Raw genomic sequence first — 25,996 nt, 5'->3', positions numbered from 1 at the left:
GCCGGTTGCTAAACATACAATAGTTATTTTAGCACACTGACAAATAAAAAGAAACACTGTACACTTTATATTTTCTAAATATTTCGTTAAAAACACTTGACGCACTGAGCCCACCAGCTGGTTGGAAAACAAACTGACTGCCGGCGCGCTACGTTTGAAGACAGTGCAGATACTCTATCGCTATCTCAATCTGGCTTATGCTGTTATTGACTAAGGGTAAGTAGATTAGAAAATATGTATTTTGTTCTGTCTTAATATAAGAACTCTATAGGTTAATTGCTCTTAGGTTGTGAAAGATGGTTTGCAGATGCAAAAAAACGACGTTTGGCACTCGGGGACTGCCGCGGTAAAGCTATTGCAGCCTTCAAGCCACACCTAGCGCCCGTCCGATTAGGGCCCTTCTGGCCTCCTCCACTCAAGCGACAGCTCAAGCCGAGGTTCGTGGTCCCCGTCAAGGGGGGACGCCCTTGTGCATGTCGCTACCAGTAGTAGCCCTTCTGGCTAACATTGAGAAACACCTTACAAAAAAAAAAAAAAAAGCCACACCTCCGCCCGTCGGAGTGGGGAGCGTGAGGTTTTTTTGTTACGGAATTTCTCGATTCAGTCCCCGCGCTCAAGGCCCGCGATAGAAGCAGCTATGCAATAGCTTAAAAACTCCTTTTCTATAGAATTTAGGAAAGGTCCGATGCTGTAATGCAACAATGTAATATTTACACAGTGTACTTCTTCTTCTTCTTTTTTGTTTATGGCCTTCCTGATCCCAGTAGAGACGGATTCTGCCAGTGTCCAGTGCTGTGGTCCAGTGGCATGCATGCACAGATCAAAATCACAGTGTAAGTACTTAATTATTATTTCCACCTCAGAATAACGAATCCTATCCGATTTGTTTACTTAGATATGCAGCAAAAGTACATGCATAGGGCAGTTCCATAGGATTCGTTATTCAGAGATTTCCACAGATTATTTCCATGAGCAATGAGCATGACACAATCAAAATAAATAAATGCAATAATATTGCTCTGAGATCAAAATAAATTGTCATTTCTATAATCTGTAGAGTGTAGTCTGTCAATGTCAATTGACAACTTGTCAAAAAACGCTTTGCGGAAAGCGGCGAAACGAGTGCATTTTTTTTACAACTAAATCAAGCATATTATAAAGAGATTTGGCTTATTTGTTCTAGTTTTCCTAATTATAACTATTTAAAACATAAACATGCTTATCAAAGTCAAGGTAAGAAGAATTACATTGATTGATAATATGTAAAACTATAAACAACCATGAATTTTTAACCCTCTGTTTTGCAGACTTTAACAGGGAAAGAGATTGAAATAGACATAGAGCCAACAGATAAAGTTGAAAGGATTAAAGAACGAGTCGAAGAGAAAGAAGGAATTCCACCACAACAGCAGCGTTTAATTTTTTCCGGCAAACAAATGTGAGTTTTTTTTAAATTCATTTCACTCAGATTTCTGTCAATGAGATTATTACTTTTTACGAAGGTTTTTTCGAAGACGAAGATTCGGAAGGAAAGACGGTAATTATTGCATTTACTGTCTTTGTGGAGTGGTGAGTATATTCAATGCAGATTGACCGATTTTAGGTGAAAAATCAAAGCTATAATTTTTTTTACTAAGTTCTTCAAGTATGTAATACAAACAATAGATATTTAGTGGTTTCTTTCACCAACTCTTTTTATTGAATGTTCACCACATTCAATAACAAGTGATAACTGCGTTAAAAACAACCAACTTCAAACTTGCACTTGCAACATTTACAAATACAGACAAAAATGCTCATAAAATAAAAACTACTGGGCCTATCCGAATAAACCAATTTATGGGACCAATTCGACACCATCCTGCATCGAACAAAAAAAGAATCACGTAAATTGGTTCAGAAACCTCGGAGTAATCGGTGTACATACATTAAAAAAAAAAAAAACACCGGCCGAATTGATAACCTCCTCCTTTTTTGAAGTCGGTTAAAAAGAGTACTACTGACTGATGTAACTGACAACTGACAACCAACAACCAAAAACAAAAACCAACCCATTTTAATAATATTGTTATGCTTTGTTGATCAGATATAAAACTGATGCAATTGCTAATTTTGAAATTGAAATTAAATGAAAAAATTTGTGATGATGGATATTGTTTGCTACTCTTTCATGTGAAGTCTGTAAAGTCAAAGTTAAATTTACTAGTATAATCTAGATTAATATATATAATTTTGGAAAGTTCTTATAACAGTGCAGACCTTGGCAACTGCCTTGTTGTTATTAATCTAATATATATATTATAAAGGCGAAAGTTTGTAAGGATGTATGGATGTATGGATGTTTGTTACTCTTTCACGTAAAAACTACTGAACCGATTACAATGAAATTTAGCACACATATAGAGGGTAACTTGGATTAACACATAGGATAGTTTTTATCCCGGAAATCCCACGGGAACGGGAACTATGCGGGTTTTCCTTTGCAAGCGCGGGCGAAGCCGCGGGCGGAAATCTAGTATAAATAATATATTTAAACAGCATTTCTTAATACAACAAGGCTTTCAATTAATAAGAATTTGAGTTTTCAGGTACTTCTATAAAAAAAACGAAATATCTAATTTATATATCTTTATTTACTTTACAGGAATGATGAAAAGACAGCTCAGGATTATAAAGTCCAAGGCGGTTCAGTACTGCATTTGGTGTTAGCTTTGCGAGGGGGCGAGTGATGTGGTTCTGTCATCTCATATTTATATTGCTTAATTTTAATTTTTCATTTATTGTATAAAGTAAACATGATTACTGTATTTAAATAAGTCGGGTGTTTCTCTTCAACTTCCTCTATTTTGTGAATATATCCATTTAATCTAATACAAAAAATGTAAACATGGGGTAAAATAAAATTAAAGACGTTGTTTGAGCAAGTAATTTATTACATCAATAACATATATTTTGCACTGAATTCAAATTTACATAAAAATAAATCTTTGGTTCACAGAATAAACAACATCAATTTCTTATAATACTTACAATTATTATTACATCCTATTTCGATAAAATATTGCCACAAGCTACAAACTTCACATTTGATTTACATTTAATTACAAAACATTCATTTGAGCACTAAAATTTCATTTGGAATTTAAAAATTTCGCATTACCTCTACAGACAGAAAGCTTATAAAAATGTTTAATTTTGCATTCTCTTATGATTTTAAGAAATACATATCATACAATCACAAATATCAAAATGATTTAAATGACTTTGGGACGGAAATTTGCATATATAACATTTTATAAGAGATAAAACCAATTTTTCATGATTTAAATAATTTTTTATGCCAATTTAAAATATCATGTCACATGTGCACAAAATACATCTCATTGGCGGTTTAAATACATATTAAAATATGATTAATTTGCATTGAATAGAAAACATTAGAGTGTAAAAAAAGAAGGTAGTACCATATTTCATATGACATTCTAGGCGTTGAGCGAAACATTACATGTTTGGCACAGTACACAGCATATTATATCCTAACTATTCACTAAACAAAATTCTAAACCTGACACTTCACATTGGAATGGCGTGTTTCATACAAAACCTGTAAACGCGGTATGTACAGGAAAATAATGCATAGAGAGCTGGTAAAACTCTGTATTCCTTAAAAAAGTAAGATATAAAAGGTGTTTACTAAAAATTATAGCTAAAATTTAATTAATTATCTACTAGAGATCCTTTCTGCACCACTGTTGAAAATGTCTGAAACAAACGAAAATAAGAAAATAATTAGTATTTGATAACAAATAGTTATAACCCTTTTTTTCATCTCTTCGTCGTCTTATAAAAGAATATGCTTTGTTTGACGAATTACAATGAGTAGATATTTTGATAACCATTACTTCTCAATAAAAGCCCTTCAAGAACCGGAACCAAACTACCTTATACTTCACCCGTCAGACAGCGAAGGTGTGACCCAGCCGTATTTATCGTGCGTCTTGACAAGCGAGCGGAACGCCTCCTCGGCGCGCCTTCGCGAGAACTCGCGTGAGGATCTTGGCGGTGCGCGCGCCACGCGACCTTGACCCTTCACCACGGACGCTGCGAACTGCATCACCACCGCCTCCACGGTGTACGCGGACGCCCAACCGCGCGGCGTTAGTAGTTCCATGCAAATAGCACCACCTGGCAAACAAATGTTCAACTAAAAATGTGTTTGTGAATTTTCTAGCAAAAAAAGTTAACTGCCTTCAAATAGTCCGAACTGGATAAATTTTAATGTGATCGACCGGAAGACGAGATTTTAAATAAAGAAAGACTCATCAAAATCGGTTCACCCAGTTGAAAGTTAGGAAGAGATAATAGGCCCAAAAAAATACAAGTGAATTGAAAACCTCCTCCTTTTTTAAATTCGGTTGAAAATGCTGATATATTTTAATCCGCTTTAAGGCTGTAATCAAAAGCCATTGTGATCGTAAATTGTATTGATTTTGGATATTGGAAAGGATGACCTCTTATCCTATACAATCACGATAGGAATTTAATAATATTGTTTAGTCGTTGAAATATTCTCCAGTGAGAGTCGCTTAATTCGCATGATAAAATCAAATTTACCAATTTTAATTATTAAGATTCTGAATAAGTGAATAGGTACCTTAAACTGAGCTCATCAAAGTGTATTAATTAATCAATCAATTACTGTGTTGTGTTTGAACAGAAATAATTTACTAATCAGTCAACGGACTGAATATCCAAAGGCATAAATTCGCTCGGTTACGCTGACTACATAGAGCAAACGAGTTTTATGTATGTTAGATTAAATTCTTTTATAATTACATGAAAAACGTATCAAAAGAAAGGTACAGATATTGAAAAAAATCATGAAGGAGTATCCTAACCCGCGTCTTTTCTTTTTGCTGTACCCAAACAAAGATAAAAGATTGTTGTCAAGAATAGTATTGCGCCCGGCAAACTTCTTGGCCGAAAAGTAGCGTGGTGGTGGGGGAAGTTTGCGTATCAATTTTTAGTACATTTTTATATGCGCTAGCTTCCACGCTACTTTTCACGGGCTTTTGCCGGGCGCTATATCTACCTACAAAATGTACAACTCGAACAAAATTCAGGTTTAAAGGTATTTAAGTAATTAAATATGATATCCAAAGACAAACCTTCCATAACGAAACCCTTCTCTATCCGCGGTTCAATAACTCTCATAAAAGGGGGCGCAAAGGGAAAGTTTTCTGGGAATATCAAGTGCAGCAAAATATTAGGAATGTTCAATTCTCGTAGATCCGCCGCCAAGTCACTCTCTGGGTCGATCTGATGCAAACGCACGTGCCACTCGAACAAATTGTCGTTTACTAGCTCCACCTGAAAGTTATGTCAAATCATTATAAATTACAAAAAAAAAATATGAACATATTAACATAACATTTAGAACGCGCGCGTCTTTTGCGCGACACCTTGGACAGTGGCAGACATCATGGGGCTTTGTAAACATAGATTAGGTAACATTTACATATTATTATGTTGAAAATGTTTATTTAGTTCAAAATAAACAAATATTAACTAATCCAAGGCGATTTGGGTGTCTTCATATTTGTTTTATAGTGATTTACATAATTATAATTTATAATATTACGTATCCAGTTTATTTTGAATAGTATAAGTACCTACTTTGCAAATGGTTTTAACAACAACGGAGCATAAGTGAATAGGTAGTCTATGGATGTAGCGAGAGTAAAATACCATATAACATTTACCGTAAACACTGGGTCGGGTCTGTTCTCCTGCAGCCGCTGTATCTCCTTGAGCTCCTTCATGAGCCTGCGTGTGCGTACCGCAGCCGCGCGCTCCCGAATGTCGCTCGCGCCGTCCTTCTTTTTGGCTAGCGAGTTGCCTGTTGGACTTGAGGGCAAACTTGCCGTGGTTTCAGCAGGAACTACGCCATCTCTGTTAATGAAAATGAATATATTTTTACTCTGATACATATTTTGTCATTAATTAACACACGTACGACATAGTAAGTAGTTAGATATTATACTTATCATTCCGTGTTACCTACTGTCGAAATAAGAATTTATTGTATCCTAGTCTATTTAACAACAAAATACGTTATTGTTTACTTTAACTTTTTTCGTAATCTAACTTTTACAGGAATAAAAAATAATTAGAGTGACTGAGTGTGAGTTACACAAATTAATAATAAGGACATTTTTCCTTTAAGTGCGATGTGTAAGTAATTGTAATGTAGTTTATAATTCATTTGTTACCCTTGAGATACTATTAACTACTACGAATAAAAGCTCAATGGTTGTTTCAGAAAGGTTGCAGAACTATTCGCTACCTACTTGAAATTTTTTGGCATTGTAAATTTTTACAAAACATCGTTTTTGAGGTCAGAGATCTAATAAAAAAACGTTTCTTCGCATCTTTATTTCGCTTTAACAAATCCATTACGTCTTTCGTACCATTTCAATAATCCTCTCTCAATAATGAAGCTGAGGTTAGATAAGTACTATGGCTCAAGAGGATACCTACTAGATTTATTTTTTATAACTATAATATTTCTACAAGAAAACAAGAATGACATTTGCTAGGTATTAATTCTGCTTGTAATGGAATAAAAAGGGGACGTAATTGGATCCATTAATGTATAGATAAAGAACAAATGGCTCTACCAAGAGATTATGGACTCTGTTTAATGTTGCCATCGTAATAAAATAGTCATTTTGTTTCCTTTCTAAGTTTATCCTAGTCAGCAACCTTTTCATTGTCTGAACAAAACAAACGACTGTAATTCATTGTTTAAACGATACGTGGAATACCATCAACAGAAGTCCCCGTAAAAGATAAGTAATAACTTTATTACTAATTATACAGGGTGTCCCGTAAGTAGTGGACCAACGGGTTATGGGGAGTAGAGGGACTTATTATCTAACAAAAATACTAAAATTTATTGTCCTAAACCATAAAGTTTTTGATTTATGCTTTATTTTCAAAATTTGATAAAAATATCATCCACGTAAGCTTAATATGAACTTTTACCATTTCTGTTTTTATTTTATTCTTATTTTTTTGTTCAAGGTTGTTAAGAATACATAAGTCTTCCTAATTAAAATGATACTCAAGCATAATTAACAACAACAACAAAATTAGACCAAAAAGTAGGTAAAATTTTACGTTTTAAAAATTTACGGACTGAAGTTTGAACAAAGCTGGTGTAAAAAAAATGTATGGTGACCCTGTGGAACTTTGTTTTAAAAACTTCTACATCTCATACAAATTACAAAAAGGTATAATTGTGTGGTATAAAGTATTTAAAAAAATGTTAAATTGGCGTTCAACATTCAAATTAGAAGTTATCAGGTAGTCAACTCATTAAGTTATTCCGAGAATTATTGCCTTTATGGGCGCGCGCTGGAATTCTTTTGTATTGTTTCTGGCCAATCATAGACGATACTTGAACCCACTATTATTTTCTATGACTTTCAACTATTTCAGTGACTTGCTTATAGCTCGGAACTACACGCGTGTTTAGCTTGAATCCGTCATTACGATATTATTCTTTGTTGAAGTGCGATTGAGTTGGACACTGATTTTGCTTGTGATTTGGATGTTGTTCGACTTTGGTTTTTTGAAGAAAAATGCCTAATACATACACTGCATATGAATATGCAGAAAAATATTTTTTATTTATGGACTCAGTGATGGAAATGCTCGACAACAACACGTGTTTATCGTGAGCATTATCCCAATCGGGATTGCTATCCTGATCACCGATTTTTTCTCAGAGTAAATAACGCATACCATGAAGGTCGTATTCCTGGAATTGGAAATCGAATAGGAAGGCCTAGATCAGTCGATGATCGTCTAATATTGACAGAAGTAGAAGAAGATCCTTCAACTAGTACTCGCCGTATTGCTAGACGCACTTACAAGAAGTACAGTGCATCGCATATTGAAGAGAAGTGATTTACACCCGTATCATGTACGAGTGAGCAAGCATTAATACCAGGTGATTAACAACGACGAATTAATTTTTGTCGAGAGATGCTTGATGCTTGTATCAAAATTTTTTTAACTCAATAATTTTTATAACATTTCTGCATTTTCACGTGGAGTGTATGTATTAGGCAATTTCCTTCAAAAAACTAAAGTCGAACAATGTCCAAATCACAAGAAAAATCAGTGTCCAATTCAATCGCACTTCAACAAAGAATAATATCGTAATGACGGATTCAAGCTAAACACGCGTGTAGTTCCGAGCTATAAGCAAGTCACTGAAATAGTTGAAAGTCAAAGAAAATAATAGTGGGTTCAAGTATCGTCTATGATTGGCCAGAAACAATACAAAAGAATTCCAGCGCGCGCCCATAAAGGCAATAATTCTCGGAATAACTTAATGAGTTGACTACCTGATAATTTCTAATTTGAATGTTGAACGCCAATTTAAAATTTTTTTAAATACTTTATACCACACAATTATACCTTTTTGTAATTTGTATGAGATGTAGAAGTTTTTAAAACAGAGTTCTACAGGGTCACCATACATTTTTTTTACACCAGCTTTGTTCAAACTTCAGTCCGTAAATTTTTAAAACGTAAAATTTTACCTACTTTTTGGTCTAATTTTGTTGTTGTTGTTAATTATGCTTGAGTATCATTTTAATTAGGAAGACTTATGTATTCTTAACAACCTTGAACAAAAAAAAAATAATAAAATAAAAACAGAAATGGTAAAAGTTCATATTAAGCTTACGTGAATGATATTTTTATCAAATTTTGAAAATAAAGCATAAATCAAAAACTTTATGGTTTAGGACAATAAATTTTAGTATTTTTGTAAGATAATAAGTCCCTCTACTCCCCATAACCCGTTGGTCCACTACTTACGGGACACCCTGTATATTAAACTATTATTTTAAATAATTATAGTAAACTAATGTTTTTAGTGGGTTATTTAATATTTGATGCATTTTAGGTAGTAACGTTAATTTTATGAGTTAGTTATTTTTTAAATGTGTCTGGCAAGATGTAAGAACCTTGAAAATTGTCCGGCTCTTGAGGTAACATCTTTAAATACGTCCCCAAGTAACATTATATATAAAATTTATCTTTTAAACTATAATGAAAGTTAGGTACAATTTTATACACCTTTACTATCTGTTTACTGCCAAAGTAACCACAACCTAGACTTGACAATCGCTAGTCGTTCTTATTCTGTATCGGAGACATACCTATACCTACAGAGAAACTTTCAACTTTTATAAAATAAGGAATGTCTGGCCGTCCTGGGCTCTTGGGATATGAGTGTAATTTTTTTAGAATTTAAAGACTTTTACCACAGCTGACTGATACAGATGAGTTGATGACCATGGTCTAATGAACAAAACTAATCGAAGCATCTTCAATTTATTAAAGAGCATAACAAAGGTATTAGTTACAATTGCAAAAGAAAAACTGCTTTGAAATATTTGAACCGGTGGTTATCATCTCAATGGAATGCTGTTTCTGAACAAACATGCACTATATAAAGTTAAATATCGACGTTCACCTTGATTGCTATGTGTATTGAATATTTAAAACGCGCGCGTTGTAACTTGTTTTTAAATTATTTGTAAAACAGCGATAAATATTGTTTGTATCCTGATATATTATGTTTAACAACATAATGAACATACTACCTATATATATAATTTATATTTTTATAAGTAATTTTAATTAAGTTAAATAATGTGATTATTCAATATTGACTACGCTCTTCAGTAATAATATAGAAGCTTGCTTAATAATATGATGTAAGTATAGTAACTATCAAAAATAAAACCATCATATTGTGTTATTTTTGAGTAAGAAGGTCCTATTATATCGCATGTAGGTACTATGTAACAAATAGGTACTTCGTGCTTCAAGGAACATCAATAAGAGAACATTTTTCCTATGCATAAATCAACTTGATCTTTATATTACGGCATCAGGTTTCAGAGAAATGAGGCCCGATTCCCGTCACCGCTCGACCTAGAATTAGTCAACGTTTCGTCCAAAATGGGGTCACATAATCGGTATTCGTTATCTGAAATAGTTTCAGCCGCGCAAACTTCAACACTCACTAAATTTTAAGTTATTCAACATTACAATCTCGAAGAGGGATTAAATAATTGTATCCATTAGGTATGTGGCTGATTCATTCAGGGTCAGAATTCAAAGAATTTCAAAACTCGTTTCGTAAAATTTAAAGTAGGTATGGCAGATGCACGATGCATCAATACATGCTGCAGAGTTAACTAATTAAAATACTTTTAATTTGAAACACAGATTTGAAACTAAAAAATATATTTTATTTTTATAATATTAAGATAATGAATGAATGAAAGATCGCAAAGCAAATTGTATCCGATATCCGATATCGGATAAAATTTGCTCCGACACCGATATCGGATCGGATAATGTGAAAACGCTCAAAGAGTATAATAATATAGACTACGCAATAGAGCGCGCGTGGAGCGTCCACAACGAGGTGGGAACTGTAGGTACGGGTGAGAACAAAACGACGTTCCCCCCGCGAGCGCATGTAGTCGTGGTTGAGCGGTATCAAAGTGCGTTTCTCTAGAGGTTTTTTCCATATTTACGTATAAAAAATGGTGAAATGTGCAGTTCGATTTTGTAAGAATGATACTAGAAACCACACAAAATTGAAATCCACCATTACATTTCATCAGTAAGTCGATTGTTGTACTTATTTTTATGAAAATAAATCCAGCATTGCGGGGGTGAAGGAGAAGTGGGAGGTAGGCACGCGCAGGCTAGCCCGCGCACCTCACTGCCGCTTCGTAGTTCGCACAGTAGTTCATGATCGAAGACATGACTTGACCAACGCGAACGCTGTACTCGATATAAAGTTTACTAGAAGAATACATTTTGACATATTTATTGAACTTTAAAATTAAAACTCTTAAAAAATTTAGTGTTGTGTTTTGTACGAAACACTTTCTAATATTATGAATGCGAATGTATTATAATCGTGTTTGTAAAGTACCTACCTATGTTATGTTACGATATATTTTCTGAACTGCTAAATAAAATTGATTTTGAAGATTTTGGTAGGTAAGGAATGGATATTAAATAAAAAATGATATGTTAAATAAAAGATATAGATAAAATTTTGTAAGAAAAATAAAGGTTCCTAGTTATCTATAAAAATATAGAGTAAAATATTTTGAGGATAATACCTACCCAAAATACTGAATAACACACTAAAAAAAAGTTAAAATATTAAAATTATACATATTAGACTTTTTTCTTATTTTTCAGATTCCCAAAAGATCGAAACTTGATGAAAAAGTGGATTACTGCTTTAAATCAAGCAAATTTTGAGCCGAACATATGGAATAAAGTTTGTTCAGTACACTTTCTTGATTCCAATTTCTATGAAACAAAAAAAGGGCTACGCAAATTAATAAGTACAGCTGTCCCATCGCTTTTTCTTGTTCCAACTACACCTTCTGATCATAATTCCCCAGCAGCAGCGTCATTTAATTCTGGTAAAATAACTGTACCTTTTGGGCAACACCAACCTTCTACTTCTACTTTAAACGATAACGATTCAGAAATACCTCCAAATGTAGAAGATACCCCAAGAATACGAAAATTGAAAAAAGAAATAATTCGATTGAAAGACGTAGCTAAACGCCGCCGAATGCGATGCAACGCCCTCTATGCAACATGTCGGCGTTTGAAAAAAAAAGTAGAGAACTTGTCGCAAATACTCACCAAGTTGAAACAAAAGAGATTAATTCCTCAAGAGTAATTTGACCTTCTAGAATCGTGCGGAGTTTCTGCAGCAGCTCTCATTAAGAGAATAATCAATAAAGGCCAAGAATATTCACCAGATCTCCGAATGTTTACGCTAAGGCATACATAAATAAGAAATATAATATGTGATAAATATTCTGTTTGATATACTCAGTTCTCGAAAAAGAGAATGCCCAAATTTGTATGGGCTGCGGTTAGATGATACTGAGATGATATGATATTCTATTTAATGTAGGTACATAGAAGAATTACTTTTTATTAAGAAGGGTTAGGTATAAGGTCTACCATACTAAAATAAAACACAAATAAATACAGAATTGTTTTAATCATCTTTCCCTTCATTTTCATAAAATATGATAAAATAATTGATTATATATTCATGTTTCTTGTTTCTTCATGTTTATTTTCATCAAGGTGTGTCCTTTTTTTAATATTTCTATATAAATTTTACTCCTACAAGGCATGCATACATTTTCAAGAGTATGAACCAAAAAAAAATAACGATTATAAACCTTTTCCCTAGATTGAATCATTGAGATATACATATGGAGACGACACCGCCCGCGCCAGTCGCCACCACTTATGTTCCGCTCAACATACGCCATATGGCGTAACTGCACGCTCATTTTTTATTTCTTTTAAAGTGAAACGCATCAAATAAGGCATATTTGTCTTAATAAGGTATCGTGTGTGTTACGATATTGCACAAATAATACGGAAAAGTGCAAAGGAATAACTTTCATCGGTAAGTACCTAATTAGATAATAATTTTTAAAACTTAGTTAGAGCAAAAAAATGGCGCACAGATTTTGTTCGTGGTGTCTCCTCCATACGTAGTAATATTATCTCAATGGATTGGATTCATATTTTTTTTAGAGAAATTAACAATGAAGATAATAAGTACTTATGTTATTTTTTATTTTATTGAAATAAAGTGAAAAGTAAGATTTGAGAGAAGACAGAATCTATATATCCATATGATAAAATGATATAATATATACTTTTTATTAAACAAATAATATGCGGTTATAGAAATATTAGATTTCTTAATATATTTTTTCACCTGCTGCGAATGCAAGCACTAGATGGCACTTTATGATAGATTTCCAACAAATTAAACACACTTGCTTTTAATCAAAAGCTCACTCAGGTACGGGTCCAATAGAGGATTCTATAGAAACTCTATGGAGTATCAGAAAACATTTTACACAGTAAATCTTCGTCTGCTACAGCTAACTGCCACCTTAAACAATAAAGAAAAACTTATTTTATATATGTTCTGAATATTATTTTACTTCTAGAAGAAGTTTTTGCACCTGTAAATATATTTTTAATAAATAATTTATAAACAACAAAGGAACTATTTTATGCTATTAATGAGATAGCTCAAATGCTCTCCATTTGGGCTTACGATAAGTATCAATTATGCGAAAAAAAAATTCTAAAGACATGAGAACGAAGTAGAAAAGTACTAAGTGAAATTAAATAGACCGTAGGTACTTTATTATACATACAATGAAAATGTTACACTTACACTTGTAGGATTGATCCATGTTCGTGACTTCCCTGACTTGACGATAGGGTATTGGATGGGTTAAAGACAGAGAACAATTCACACAACGTGGCATTTTTTGTAAGTAGAAAATATAAGTTGTCGTAAGAACCCAACACAACATTATACTACTAAACTATCCAAGTTCGCGCAGGAATCTGAATTGAATCAGCTGAACGCGAAGTAGGTATGAACGAATAAAGATCACTAATCTTGAAGACAGATCTATTTATTAGAACAAAACTTAGACCTAGAGATCCTTTTTTCAGTGATACGATTCCACGGGGACTTTAAATAACAATCCGTCGGCCACTCAGTTCAGTCAGTTCTATCTACAAGCACCTACAAGAAGCTTTTGGTGTCCATGGAACTTAAAGAATACTTTATCGGAAACTGTGCGTCCCTGGAACAAATTACTCTACCTACTAAAGGGCACAGGTCAGCATCACAAGAGGAAGATAATGGTTAACGAATAATTTATGAGAAATTTCGAGGGTTATCTAAATATACCCACAGCGTTAGAGCCGTTAGATCATTCTTTTATTTCATAGCACGTCATCTCCTATATAGCTGTATATATTATGTAACAAAATATGTATTTACTATCAAAAAATAGAGTGCACGGACTGTTTGTCAGCTTTAGTAGCAAACGCACCTTCTCATAATAATTCATTCATATTATATTGTATTTAAAGATAGAGGAGGTCTTACGTATCCATTAGAGGACGTGATTTAATTGTGTAATGCCGCTGAAAAAGTAGTAAAAATTAATTAAAATTATGTTTTACTATTTTTTTTTATATTATTAGGAATTAGATTTTAATCGAACTTTACTTCACTATGAATTTTGATTGTAAACAATAGCGCTGTAACTAGGCTAAAAGGATATATCATATTGTCGCGTTGCCTCAGGTCACACTCTTCGTCCACAATATCTACGTAAGTTCTATATGTTGTGTATAGAACTACCATGTCTTCTAGACTACGTCACACTAAGGGGAATTGCGTAACTGGTAATTTATAAACAAATCACAGTATATAGCATTTGTGTTACATAAGAAAATACACATGTAGGACTGTAGATATACCTACGTACAAAACGTATTGGTAAAAGTATTTATGAGAACGTTGGAGGAAGGTTGGGTTGACATTAATAACGTTTATCGGGGGTAGAGCTTCCAAAAGGAAAAAAAATGTTACACTTTTGTAACAAGAATAGCTTTTGATTTTTATTTTACTTTGTTATCGATCGTTTATTGTATAGATTTATTTAAAAAAAAAATGTACCTAGGTACGTGGGTCTTGTATTTTCCGATATACTTTATTCAGTAGGTACATATAGTACTTAGTTATACGATTAATCACTTAAAAGTTCATGTCCTATGGTTCACAAAACCTTCAATGACTTCAAATCTTATATATAAAAATGAATCGCAAAATGTGTTGGTAAGCGCATAACTCGAGAACGGCTGAACCGATTTCGATAATTCTTTTTTTATTATATTCCTTGAAGTACGAGGATGGTTCTTATGTAGAGAAAACGTAAACATGTACCACGGGCGAAGCCGGGGCCGACCGCTAGTGAACAATAAAAACAATACCTATATCAATTAATTAATCGACTGTGGTTATGACAAAGCAAGAGCTATGGCGTTTGTGATCACTGATCAAGCCAGCTGTCTAATATTCCCAGTATTCATTTACCACATTTACACCGTTCGCAGGCGTAAATGATATACTACTCCAAAATTGTGTTGAATTGAAATGAAATGAATACCAGCTACTAATTTTCCGGAAGAACTAGAAAGGATATAGGTAGCCACTTTTAGTATTATTGCACGCCTCATAAGCGAAGCGTTGAGGTGGGTACTACTGTCACTTCGCGCAAAACATCTGATTTTTCAAACTTAAAATGTCTTTATGTATCATACATTGCACTTGTAAGATAATACATACACACACATATTAAGAAAAAACACTATTTTTAACATTCATCATATTTTTGATGTCATTTTTGTTATTTAAACTATTTAAAAAACAGTTTAAAAAAGTTCTGTCTTGGACGTTCGTGTGTCTGTATGTGCGGAGGATTTTCTTGTTAACACGATAGCGACCGAAATACTTTACTAATCGAGTCTTTTTTTTTCTCTTACGCTTGAGTATGCTCAGGAATAGAACCCTTTCATTTTTCAGGGTCTGATTCGATGTGGTTTAATTGTTATTAAATAAACAAAAAAAATATATGAGATTATGAGGCGTGCACTTTTGGATTTTCCAAACTTTTTTATTTGCATTATTTTTGAATTTATTTGCATCCATGTTTAATAACCTACTTCATTCAAAAGGGCTATTAAAGTAGTTTTCATAATTATCTGTTTTAAATGTTATATACATGAGTCAATGAAGGGCCTAATGTTTATTCATTATGGACATTGGACATATACACAAAGGGCGACAAGATTTTACAATCTCTTTTCTAGTAAAGTTCAATTTCCTCAATCTTATGCACGTCACAAAGGCTTGATTTCAATTTGTAATGAGGTGTGACGTCAAACTCTGTATCACATGTGTTGTACAAATTTTGGCAGCTACGTTTGAGTTCCGTGTCTTTATTATTTTATCAGTAATCTTAATATATATAAATCTCGTGTCACAATGTTTGTCCTCAATGGACTCCTAAACCACTTAACCGATTATAATAAAATTCGCACACCATGTGCAGTTCGATCCAACTTGAGAGATAGGATAGTTTAAATCTCAAATCGTTTAAGAGAAAGCGGGCGAAGCCGCGGGCGGTAAGCTAGTTATATTCTATATACCTAATACCTTTTCTCAAATAAACACTGTTCACGTCAAGTTCTATTTACTCAAATAAATTTCGTTTTTATGACCCTACCTACACAAAAAAGTTATTACAATTCCGTGTACGTATTACGTTCATAAAAACTTGACTGTATCGTAAAAAAATGTAGAGCAGCAGCACTAGATTTTGGTTACGTACCAATACTGTGTAGTGCTAACCTAACTTCTATCAATAGTTAAAATATTATTACTACATATTATCTACAATTAGATAATAAGTTACGGAATGCAATGAAACTTGAAATGTTGAATATCATTCAATGGTGATAATGTAATCAAGTATCTTATTCTATTCAATGTAGGTACAGTCTACTTTATATTACATAGTGGCGCTTGGCGAGCTTAAAAAGAAATTTGTTGATATATTAATGTAATTATAATTGCTGCATTATATAATTATTCTAAGTGTATTTTTTGTTTAATTTGTTATCTATCCTTAATGAAATTTATTGTATAATTGCATGATAAGCACTATTCTTTTTCATCGCTGCTATTGTACCTAGATTTGTAGAGTATATTCATCGTTGTATCATATGTTTAAGTTTTTCAATGTAAATGCTGACCATCTGGAAAATGATTAGAGGAAAATACCTATATAACATGAATAATTACTCCATCTTATTGAACAACTAGCTTTCCGCCTGCGGTTCCCGTGGGATTTCCGAGATTGCGTCATTTTCCCGGGATAAAAAGTAGCCTATGTCCTTTCTCGGATATCAAAATATCTCCATACCAAATTTCATGAAAATTGGTTCAGTAATTTAGGCGTGATTGAGTAACAGACAGACAGACAGACAGAGTTACTTTCGCATTTATAATATTAGTATGGATTAATTAACTTGATATATGTAGGTACATACAATACCTACAATAGATATAGGCATTCATAAATTCCAATAATATTTAAATACGTTTACTGTTATGTTCGTCTGTTTGAATTAGATATCTACTAAACCGCGACAGTAAAAAATTGACAGTACCTACTACCTACCTTCTCATCCAAATGTTTACAATTTACGTACAAAATATTGGCGTCAAATTCAGTGTAAATAAAAAAACCACCAAGGTTCTAAAACATCTTTCCATGTTTTAGACTATATTAAATGTGCTTAGGTATTTTAATTTTATACTGTGTAAAAAATAAGAGTTAAAATTTAAATCGTCATGAAAAACTATTAGTAAACAGTAATTGTTTACATTGGCGCTAGAGCAATAATAGATAAATTACCTGTGCCGTCGAAACAAGCCTCGTCTTGAAGGAGAGCCACTCGGCCCTGCACCGTCATTCTCCCGCTTTTCTGAGCTTCGGAACAATTTCTTGAATGCGGCCGCTACCTTCTCTTTCGAACGCGATGTCATTTTTACAACAATACCACAATCTCGCACTAAACAAAATATATTCACACAGATTTCGTTCGGTTTGTTTACATTAGCGCCGATGACAATGCCTGCCAAAACGAACTTCAGTTTTGAAAATCGTTTCCACTGCACCAAAAGAGGCGTTAGTTGCGAACAGTCTTGAATTGTGAATGTTGCATAACTGAGTCTCGCGCCGCACAAGTGGTGGTGCACGTGCGACTACTCGCGAAGTGAGAGTGCCGATGAAATTGAAACTTGGCACAAAGAATGGTGACCGGTTATCGATGCAACGTTTAGCGAGCGCAGTGCCGCCGTCATAGTTAAGTGCGTAACCGCATCACCGCGGCGCGGCCGCTGCCCAGTGCGTTTGGCGTGTGAATGAACCATCCGCGGATGAGATTGAGATCACGTCGCGGCTCTAGCCGCTGCGCGTGAATTTCTGAGAATCCGCTAGCCCTGAAACAAAGGAAACTGCTTTACGGTCATGATTTGGGTCAATACTTATTCATAGGAGGCTCCCTTTCTCATTTCTGGCACTGAGAGACCGGTTACGGTACTAGACGCTAATACAGCCGTAATAAAGTTGAATATCGCGTGCGCTCTTTGATCACGTTCGAGCTCGAAAAGTAAGTCTCAATTCTTATTTCGTTTATAACTAAAGTAATAATTGATCTAGAGAAAAAATATCTTGATAGTCAATAGTAAACTCTATTTTCTTACTGTTAACATTTATTTTAGACATAAAGTCCAAGTAAATCTTTAAAAAAATGTAATAATCCTTAAAAAAGGCATCATGTGTGACTGTTTCAGAATATTGATGCAAATTCACATACAATTTAGGGAGCTTGCCCTTAAATTTATTATGACCCTGAGAACATCTGATAATATTTTGTTTGTGTAAATTAATAATTTCATGTATATTTAATACATAGGTATGTTCAGAAGCTGAAAGAGTTGTATTAACAAAGTAAAATAATATACTAGTATAATATATTATGTAGATATCTGTGATAATATTATCTCCACGGACCAAGATTGCCTTCTTGACGAATTTGGTTGTAATATTTATATATAGTTTAGGCTAGTAGGTATGAGATGATTATACTATAGTCTTCTATGAGAAAAAAATACACCAATCAGCATAATTTGCTCTTCGTAGATATTGAGTTGGGAGGATTGCAAATTGAATCATCTGTAGCCGAATCTTATTAGATCCCTTAATTTTGCGACCCTGATTTTCGTTATTGCTAACTCGCTTAGAACCTGTACCGTTATCCAGAATCTAATATACTTACCTAATTACTAAAAATATGTTTAAGTTAGGTTTTATTGTTTCATTGTTTCAGTGTCTCAAGTGCAAATGTACTGCTAAGTTAACATATGCGTTAGCACTGCTATACAGTAAATGTTACATTTTTTATTATTAAAAAAGGTGAAACCTGAGGCACCTACATAAAATAAGATGTGGCCATCGTAGTTTCATTACAGTAATGGAAGCGTTTCATGTCATTTGCTCCCAACGTCTATGGAGCGTTAAAAGACTGCATCTAAATATATCTTTAATCAGATAGTGCTGCTTGAATAATGAACATCTCCGTGGGGGGCACAGATGGGATTCATTTATTATTACAAATGAGTGACCGAATTAGCGAATCTCAAATAATCGAGTGTAACGGACGCTTTTACTTATTTATCACTGATATTTATAGGTTTAGGTTTTGCAGATTTAAATTGATCCAAATAATTTATATTTTGAATTGCCGAGCGAAATATTCACCGCTTGATTAAAAAGTACTGTCATTTTCCTCAAAATTGGCCGAATATTCCATAACATTCATTTAAAAACAAATTCCTGACCTTCAATGAAAATCACAAAACAAGCAAAAAGCATTGCCTTTTCGACAGCAAGTAGGTACCTATCTACATATTTTTCCATTTAATTTTTTTTTGTAAAAAATACATTGTAATGTATGAATTATGCTACCTGTTTATACACACAGACTTGCTGTGTTATGCTTGCTTGTCATTGGGTGGGATGTTTTGAAATTATTGAGCTCATACTATCTTTGATAAATCAACGATCGTCATTAAGGTGTCTGCTGTCTGATGCTATGCATTGTTCTCATTACAATTAGTCCTAATTAACAATTTATTAGGTACATACATTATTTTAAAAATAGTAGTTTTTTAGATAGGCAAATTTTTACCTATCTAAAAAAAAGCTCGTGCTTTACTTTTCTAGTGACTCTACAAAGTTTAATTTGCGTTAAAAATTTTAATAATATTTTTATTCAATTTATACTCTTCGCATGTGGTTTAAATACTATGTTCATAAAGCTTACTGAGGTTAAATGCATTACCAATAAAAGAAATATCTGTTCGATAGTATCAAGCTCTGGCTCAAGATGATAAAGACCTCTTTTAGAATTATTTATCTACTTAAGATAAGATAGAAATTAAGATTTCAAAGAAGTGAACTTATTATAATCAGTAAGTATTTTTTCTTATTCAAATCGTAAGGAAGAAAAAAATACAAATATTTATTTCATAACACTAACAAACAGCAATAAGGAAACGACGGAGGAAATGGCATGTGAATTTATGTACCAAGACCGTAAGTATATTATAATATAGCTATTGTAGATAGAGATCATAATACGCGAGGGTTAAGCATAATATAAATTATAATAGTTATATAATAAATACTTACAGTAAGAACGTATATGTTACAAACAATTCAGTTTACATAAAAGGAATAGAAAATAAAAACTTCTCTGGGAGAATCTTACGTAGGTAAGGGGCTGTGACCAGTAGGGTCAGTAGTCAGATGACATTATTCAGTAGGGTCCTGACTCTAGATCTCACTTAGTAATTTATATCTGAATACGCGACAATAACGGCGCGAGCGTTAGCATGTTATAACTTACAGTAAGTTTATGTTCGCTTTTTAAGAAAAATGCACCTTCAGTACATAACTATTACTTAACATGTTATACTTAGTTCTATTGAAGCTTTTATAACCAACTAGGTATGACCTTTATGAGCTGTTATGACATAACAATTGAGGCGTAAGCGTAGGTAGCAGATTGTTCATTCAATAGATAAGTACTACCGGATATCTTGACAGACCCTCTTCTGTGATAGACTCTATTGTTATAAGTATAGGATTAACACCGGGAAACGGTAATGCATAGCTTTGTTTACGTGCTCCGGACGTGCTTTCAACACTAATTAGTACCTAGGTACCTATCGATACTGTTAACACTATACACCCATATCGGTATCATAATTTAAAAAAAATATTTGCTGTACAATTGATAAGTTCACTGCGAAATCAGTACCTATGTGTGGAGCGTGTTTTTACATTTTTTTCATGTTATCACACAACCGAGCAACATATATCTACAACAAGGTAAAAATATTACTTGATGCTCCAGATTCCTTTAGAAAATAAGTAAGGTCTGGCAGTAGGTACTACAGGGCTCTCACTCTGCATATATGTATAATGTAGGTAATGTACCTATTACCTAATCAATTTTGAAAAATTCAAAATTTCAATATTATAGACCTAATTTGGGCAATAAATTACCAAGTAGATTTATACGTATCAATTATTTTGATAACCGTTAAAACTGACTTGTTGTATCGTGGTTTGAATTTAATTTACTGGTTTTGTTCACAACGGATTAAACAAATGCCATTTTAAATTCGTTATTTTTATTTAATATTACTTTACGTTTCTTTCAAGTTATCTTTCGTTACGTTTAAATGGAGTAACCATCCTTGCAACCGCAACCTAAATTCTAACTTTAAATTTTGTTAACACTTCATAAAGTTAATTAGCGCGTAAAATCAACCCTTGAATATTTAAAGCTGCGGATGAAATTCCATAATTAGGTTATAAAGCTTCAATGTGGGCAATGAAAATTATCTGTGCGTATGTAGGTATATGAGATAACATGTGCAATAATTTATTTTCACGATCGTCGCAAGCACGTGTCACCACTCCGCCGGCCGACAGGACGTTATACATAAACACACACCTATATAGGTACAGCAAGAATGGGGACACGACAACAATGTATCAAGTATGACATTTGTATTGTAAGTATTAGGTATACATATTATGTTGCTCATATAGAGCGAAATCGTTAAAAACGAAATGAAAGAACGTGGTGTGTTCGGTTTTAGACATCTACAACCACAACACGAAATTCGTTGAATATGCTCACGACGCGGACGCTTTGTGGGTATGACAGATAAACGGTTTATCTTAAACCGCAGAAGATTTGTGTCGTGGCTCTGTTCTGTTTTTCATGCGTTACGTCTACTTTGCATCAATACAATCTAGAATAGGGCACAAGAATGATATGAAATGTAATTAATCTTCAACTATAAAATAATAATTAACAAAATTAAGATACCATTATTTGTTAAAATAAAATTGATATTTATTTAATTTGCGAATTGTGATGTTAAAACTCTATCTAAATAGTAAATACCAATTGTATTTATTTTTAATTACCAATTGTATTTATTGTATTTCGTTATTTTATTATTTTTTATTATTATTTGACTAGATAAGGGATCATAAAAGTACGACCGTCAATGTCAAAAGGTCATAGGGTTCCTGAATTCTTCTCTCAATATATTCAACGTGGAGAGATCCAATTCTCTAATAAATTTATTAGTTCTATTCATTCAAATATAATGTGTTTGGTATTACCTACATAATATATTATATATATTATTTAATATTTTCTTAGGCACCTGCAGCTAAGTGGATTGATGCACTGTTCCTTTATAAAACATTCCTATTTCATGTTAAGTTTTTTTAAAGGGGAACTAACTACCTACCTAAAATAAAAATTAATTATTAACGGATTATTGTCATTATATTTTGTAATTAACGGTAATTAATAATAAGATTTTATTGTACACAGTAGCGATGGCGTCGCTTTATGAAGATTATTATTGTCATTTGAATATCGTTAGACGTCTTTATAACACTAGAATCTAGATAATAACGATCATTTGCTTACTCTCACATGCAAAATGAAGCGAAACGAACGGTGAGGGTGTGAAATGTACCCATAATAATATCAATCCCGACATAATGATCATCACATTATTGATTTAGTATTTTCCGCCAAAGTAGACAACACGAAAATTTAAATATGTACTAAATAGGTTTTTTATTAAATAATGTATGGTACGCATATGTAGAGACTAGAGGCTGCAGTCGTTCAGTAATTTAAATTTAACCGATTTTTAGAGCATCTGCAACGTATGTAAGTACCTATATGATTGTTTGCATAAATTGTCTATCAAGGCATTGTCATACTCATCCGATACCTACTCAGAATAAAAAGTAATAGAAATTAATTAATTAAAATAATAATTAGGTACTTAAGTAATTAAAATACTATGGACAATTAATTCCACCAACGTCTGTCAACTAAAACCATTTAAGTAAGTATCTGTTTCATGTTTGTAGGAATATGACTTTCCTGAGAATCAAAATAATTTAGTAATACCTATATACTACCTACATTGGGTCCATCTGAGCAGAGACCAAATCTGACTATAAGTTGCGCATCTCAGTTATTATTTATAAACTCTACATTGCTCTACAATCTACATATTCAGAAAAATAAATAAATTGATTCAATTTTTTTTTTCATTTTTCAAATATTTCTTATCGCGATTCGGTTTAGGTTATTTAATTTTTTTTGTTCTTACGCCCCCGCGTTTTGGGCTTAAATTCAGTGAAGTACCTAATAATAGAGATGTAGGTAATAAGTATGCCAACAAAATACATTGTTTTGAATATGTACCTACCTGTGTAAGAAGAATTGCAGTGGTTAAAGGGGGGATAACAATATAATATTAATATGCATCAAGCGCATAGGTGCCATAATATATAATAATACCAATAGTTGGTTTAACAACTATCTAAGAATAAAAATTATCAAATTACTTTTGACTGAACTTCTTAATACTTTATCAAAAAGGTTCATAGAAAACATTACCTATCTATTATAATAAAATTCTGGTCATAGAAAACATTACCTACTTTTGCAATATTATACAGATGATATAGCGAAATGATTATTTAAAGTTGCATACTTTGTAATGGCAAATCAAAAACGTCCACACTTTGCATCAGTTACCTACTATAAACTATGTGTTGTGGTTTTATTGAGATAACAACGAAAACATAAAATTTTCAAAGCTTTAAAGTAACTATGCACTCGAGTTGCGGATGTTACTGCAGATGCAAACGTGTACGAGAGGAATATTATTTATTGACGCGCGACAGCTTTGTTTGATAAACCAGTATGTTTATCAAGAGGAAACAATGTAATATTATTATTTTTGTAGTTGTTTATACTGTAAAAGCTCTGATAATGTTATTAGCGTTAAAAGAAATCGTAAATTGGTCGATAAATATCCATAATCTCTTCAATAACGACTTTATAAAAGCAATTTAATAGAACAGCTATACAATGATACAATCTTTGTATACAATTTAAAATATTGTCAATGAATGGCCATTCATTGACGGGGATTGAGGACGTTTAGCCAACAACGTTGCGTCAATAAGATTATTGCATTGCGTTATGGGTTCTTTTTTTAAATTCTACCTACTACGATAAAAGATTTTTCTCTACAAATATCTTACCTTATAGTCCACAAATCGTTTATTTAATTATCGCCAGCCCTCCCATACGCCCGAGCGGCGGTAAGAAACCCCGCGCACTGAGGGCATTTCAATACACTCCGCGTGAGGGCGCCCTCCGGCTCCTGACACAACCTCGACCATCGATCCACCCTTACGTTTCCATCTTTCGCAATCTTAATACTAGAGCAATAAGATTCAAATTTGTCAGACACCCTCGGTGCTCCCGGAGATGTATCCCTTGCTGACGTTACCCGCATGGGACCAAATGCGCGCAGATTACTGGCCTTAGCCTTACACAATACGTACGTACATAACACTGCTAGCCGTGACGCGCTCTGTTGCTTCTTCATAATTGACAGATTAATTCATTCATTAGGTACAAGAATAGAATCCTTTGTGTGCGATCGAGAAGAAAAACAACTTGGTATAAACAAACAACTTTATTAATGTAATAATATGAATAAGAATGGTTAACATCTAAAATCACAACATATGTACGTTTCTTAACTAGCAATAAATTATTTCGTTAATTGACTAATAATGTCAATTTCATTTGTTAATTAGAATAATTAGATGACTCAATATCATTTAAATACATATATATTTTATTTATACATATTTATGATATGTATCACATGTTAAATTTCTCTCAATTTTGCGACGCAGTCAAATCGTTTTGTGATCATTATTATGCGTATTATGTAGCGTATAGCATAATAATTACAATTGATTTTAAAACTAAGATTTCGTTACAACTGCATTTATAAGATTTCTTATATTGAGAACGTTACGCTTTAAAAATTCCCTTGTTATTGGAAATGTCGATTAACATAATATACAAAAAAAATTAAATTCATGACATTATACATATAATTAATAATTATTATAACATATTATGTACTTTTAAAATAAACTTTACACTAATGACTTAAAAAATGTTTACATTACAACAACGTCGAGTTGAGGTATGATTTTCTACAAAAGGAAGAAATATTATGACTAACTGTACTTCTTTCCCATTGAACTAGCATAAATCGATTTATTTAGATATTATTTTTTCGAATAATACGGATTAAAAAAAAATATTGTTAAAAATACTCGAGATAAATTAATTTATCATGACATGTTCTGTTAAAATGTAGGTACAATGTACTTTTGTTTCTAAAGTCTTCGAGCATTCGAGCATTAAAAATACTTCGTAATACTGGATAATTTTATCATGTACTGTAACTGTTTAAAGTGTTTAAAGTAACAACGCATTTTACAGAGGTACATTATGATTTAAAGAGAGGCTCCCTAAATTTTATGTGAATTTGCATTAATATTCTGAAACAGGCACTCATACAATCAAAATGAAACTTTAGTATATGATTTATTAGGTCTTTTTCTTTCGATTTACAGTTACGTAATTGTAATATTTTCGCTCGATTCATTTTTTATTCAAAAATTATGCCTTTTTAAGGATTATTACATTTTTTTAAAGATTTACTTGGACTTTATGTCTAAAATAAATTTTAACAGTAAGAAAATAGAGTTTACTATTGAATCACAAGATATTTTTTCTCTAGATCAATTATTACTTTAGTTATAAACGAAATGAGAATTGAGACTTACTTTTCGAGCTCGAACGCGATCAAAGAACGCACGCAAGTGAGTACCGTAACCGGTCTCTCAGTGCCAGAAATTATGTTAGGGAGCCTCGTCTTAACAATAAAATGCAATTT

At 32.8% G+C, this 25,996-nt stretch overlaps 3 protein-coding genes across 3 annotated transcripts; 2 read left to right on the top strand and 1 right to left on the bottom strand.

The window, feature by feature from the left end:
• The first annotated feature begins 1,073 nt into the window (after window positions 1-1,073).
• Window positions 1,074-2,816, top strand: LOC123690770 (NEDD8). The gene is made up of 3 exons (XM_045634878.1): window positions 1,074-1,233; window positions 1,308-1,438; window positions 2,645-2,816. Exons 1-3 carry the CDS (start codon window positions 1,216-1,218, stop codon window positions 2,727-2,729), a joined length of 234 nt encoding a protein of 77 aa, XP_045490834.1. The 5' UTR covers window positions 1,074-1,215; the 3' UTR covers window positions 2,730-2,816.
• Window positions 2,817-2,915: 99 nt separating this feature from the next.
• LOC123690765 (ubiquitin-conjugating enzyme E2Q-like protein CG4502) lies at window positions 2,916-24,412 on the bottom strand. Its single transcript, XM_045634873.1, has 6 exons — window positions 24,273-24,412; window positions 17,457-18,043; window positions 5,763-5,952; window positions 5,169-5,370; window positions 3,942-4,185; window positions 2,916-3,762 (listed from the first exon to the last, which is right to left on the bottom strand). The coding sequence occupies exons 2-5, from the start codon at window positions 17,585-17,587 to the stop codon at window positions 3,950-3,952; spliced, it is 759 nt and encodes a 252-aa protein (XP_045490829.1). The 5' UTR covers window positions 17,588-18,043; window positions 24,273-24,412; the 3' UTR covers window positions 2,916-3,762; window positions 3,942-3,949.
• LOC123690768 (THAP domain-containing protein 1-like) lies at window positions 10,565-12,126 on the top strand. The gene is made up of 2 exons (XM_045634875.1): window positions 10,565-10,720; window positions 11,314-12,126. Exons 1-2 carry the CDS (start codon window positions 10,641-10,643, stop codon window positions 11,807-11,809), a joined length of 576 nt encoding a protein of 191 aa, XP_045490831.1. The 5' UTR covers window positions 10,565-10,640; the 3' UTR covers window positions 11,810-12,126.
• Window positions 24,413-25,996: the final 1,584 nt, after the last annotated feature.

This window comes from Colias croceus, chromosome 3 (assembly GCF_905220415.1).
Source record: "Colias croceus chromosome 3, ilColCroc2.1".
NCBI lineage: Eukaryota > Metazoa > Arthropoda > Insecta > Lepidoptera > Pieridae > Colias > Colias croceus.
This window is presented reverse-complemented; position numbering and strand designations above follow the sequence as displayed.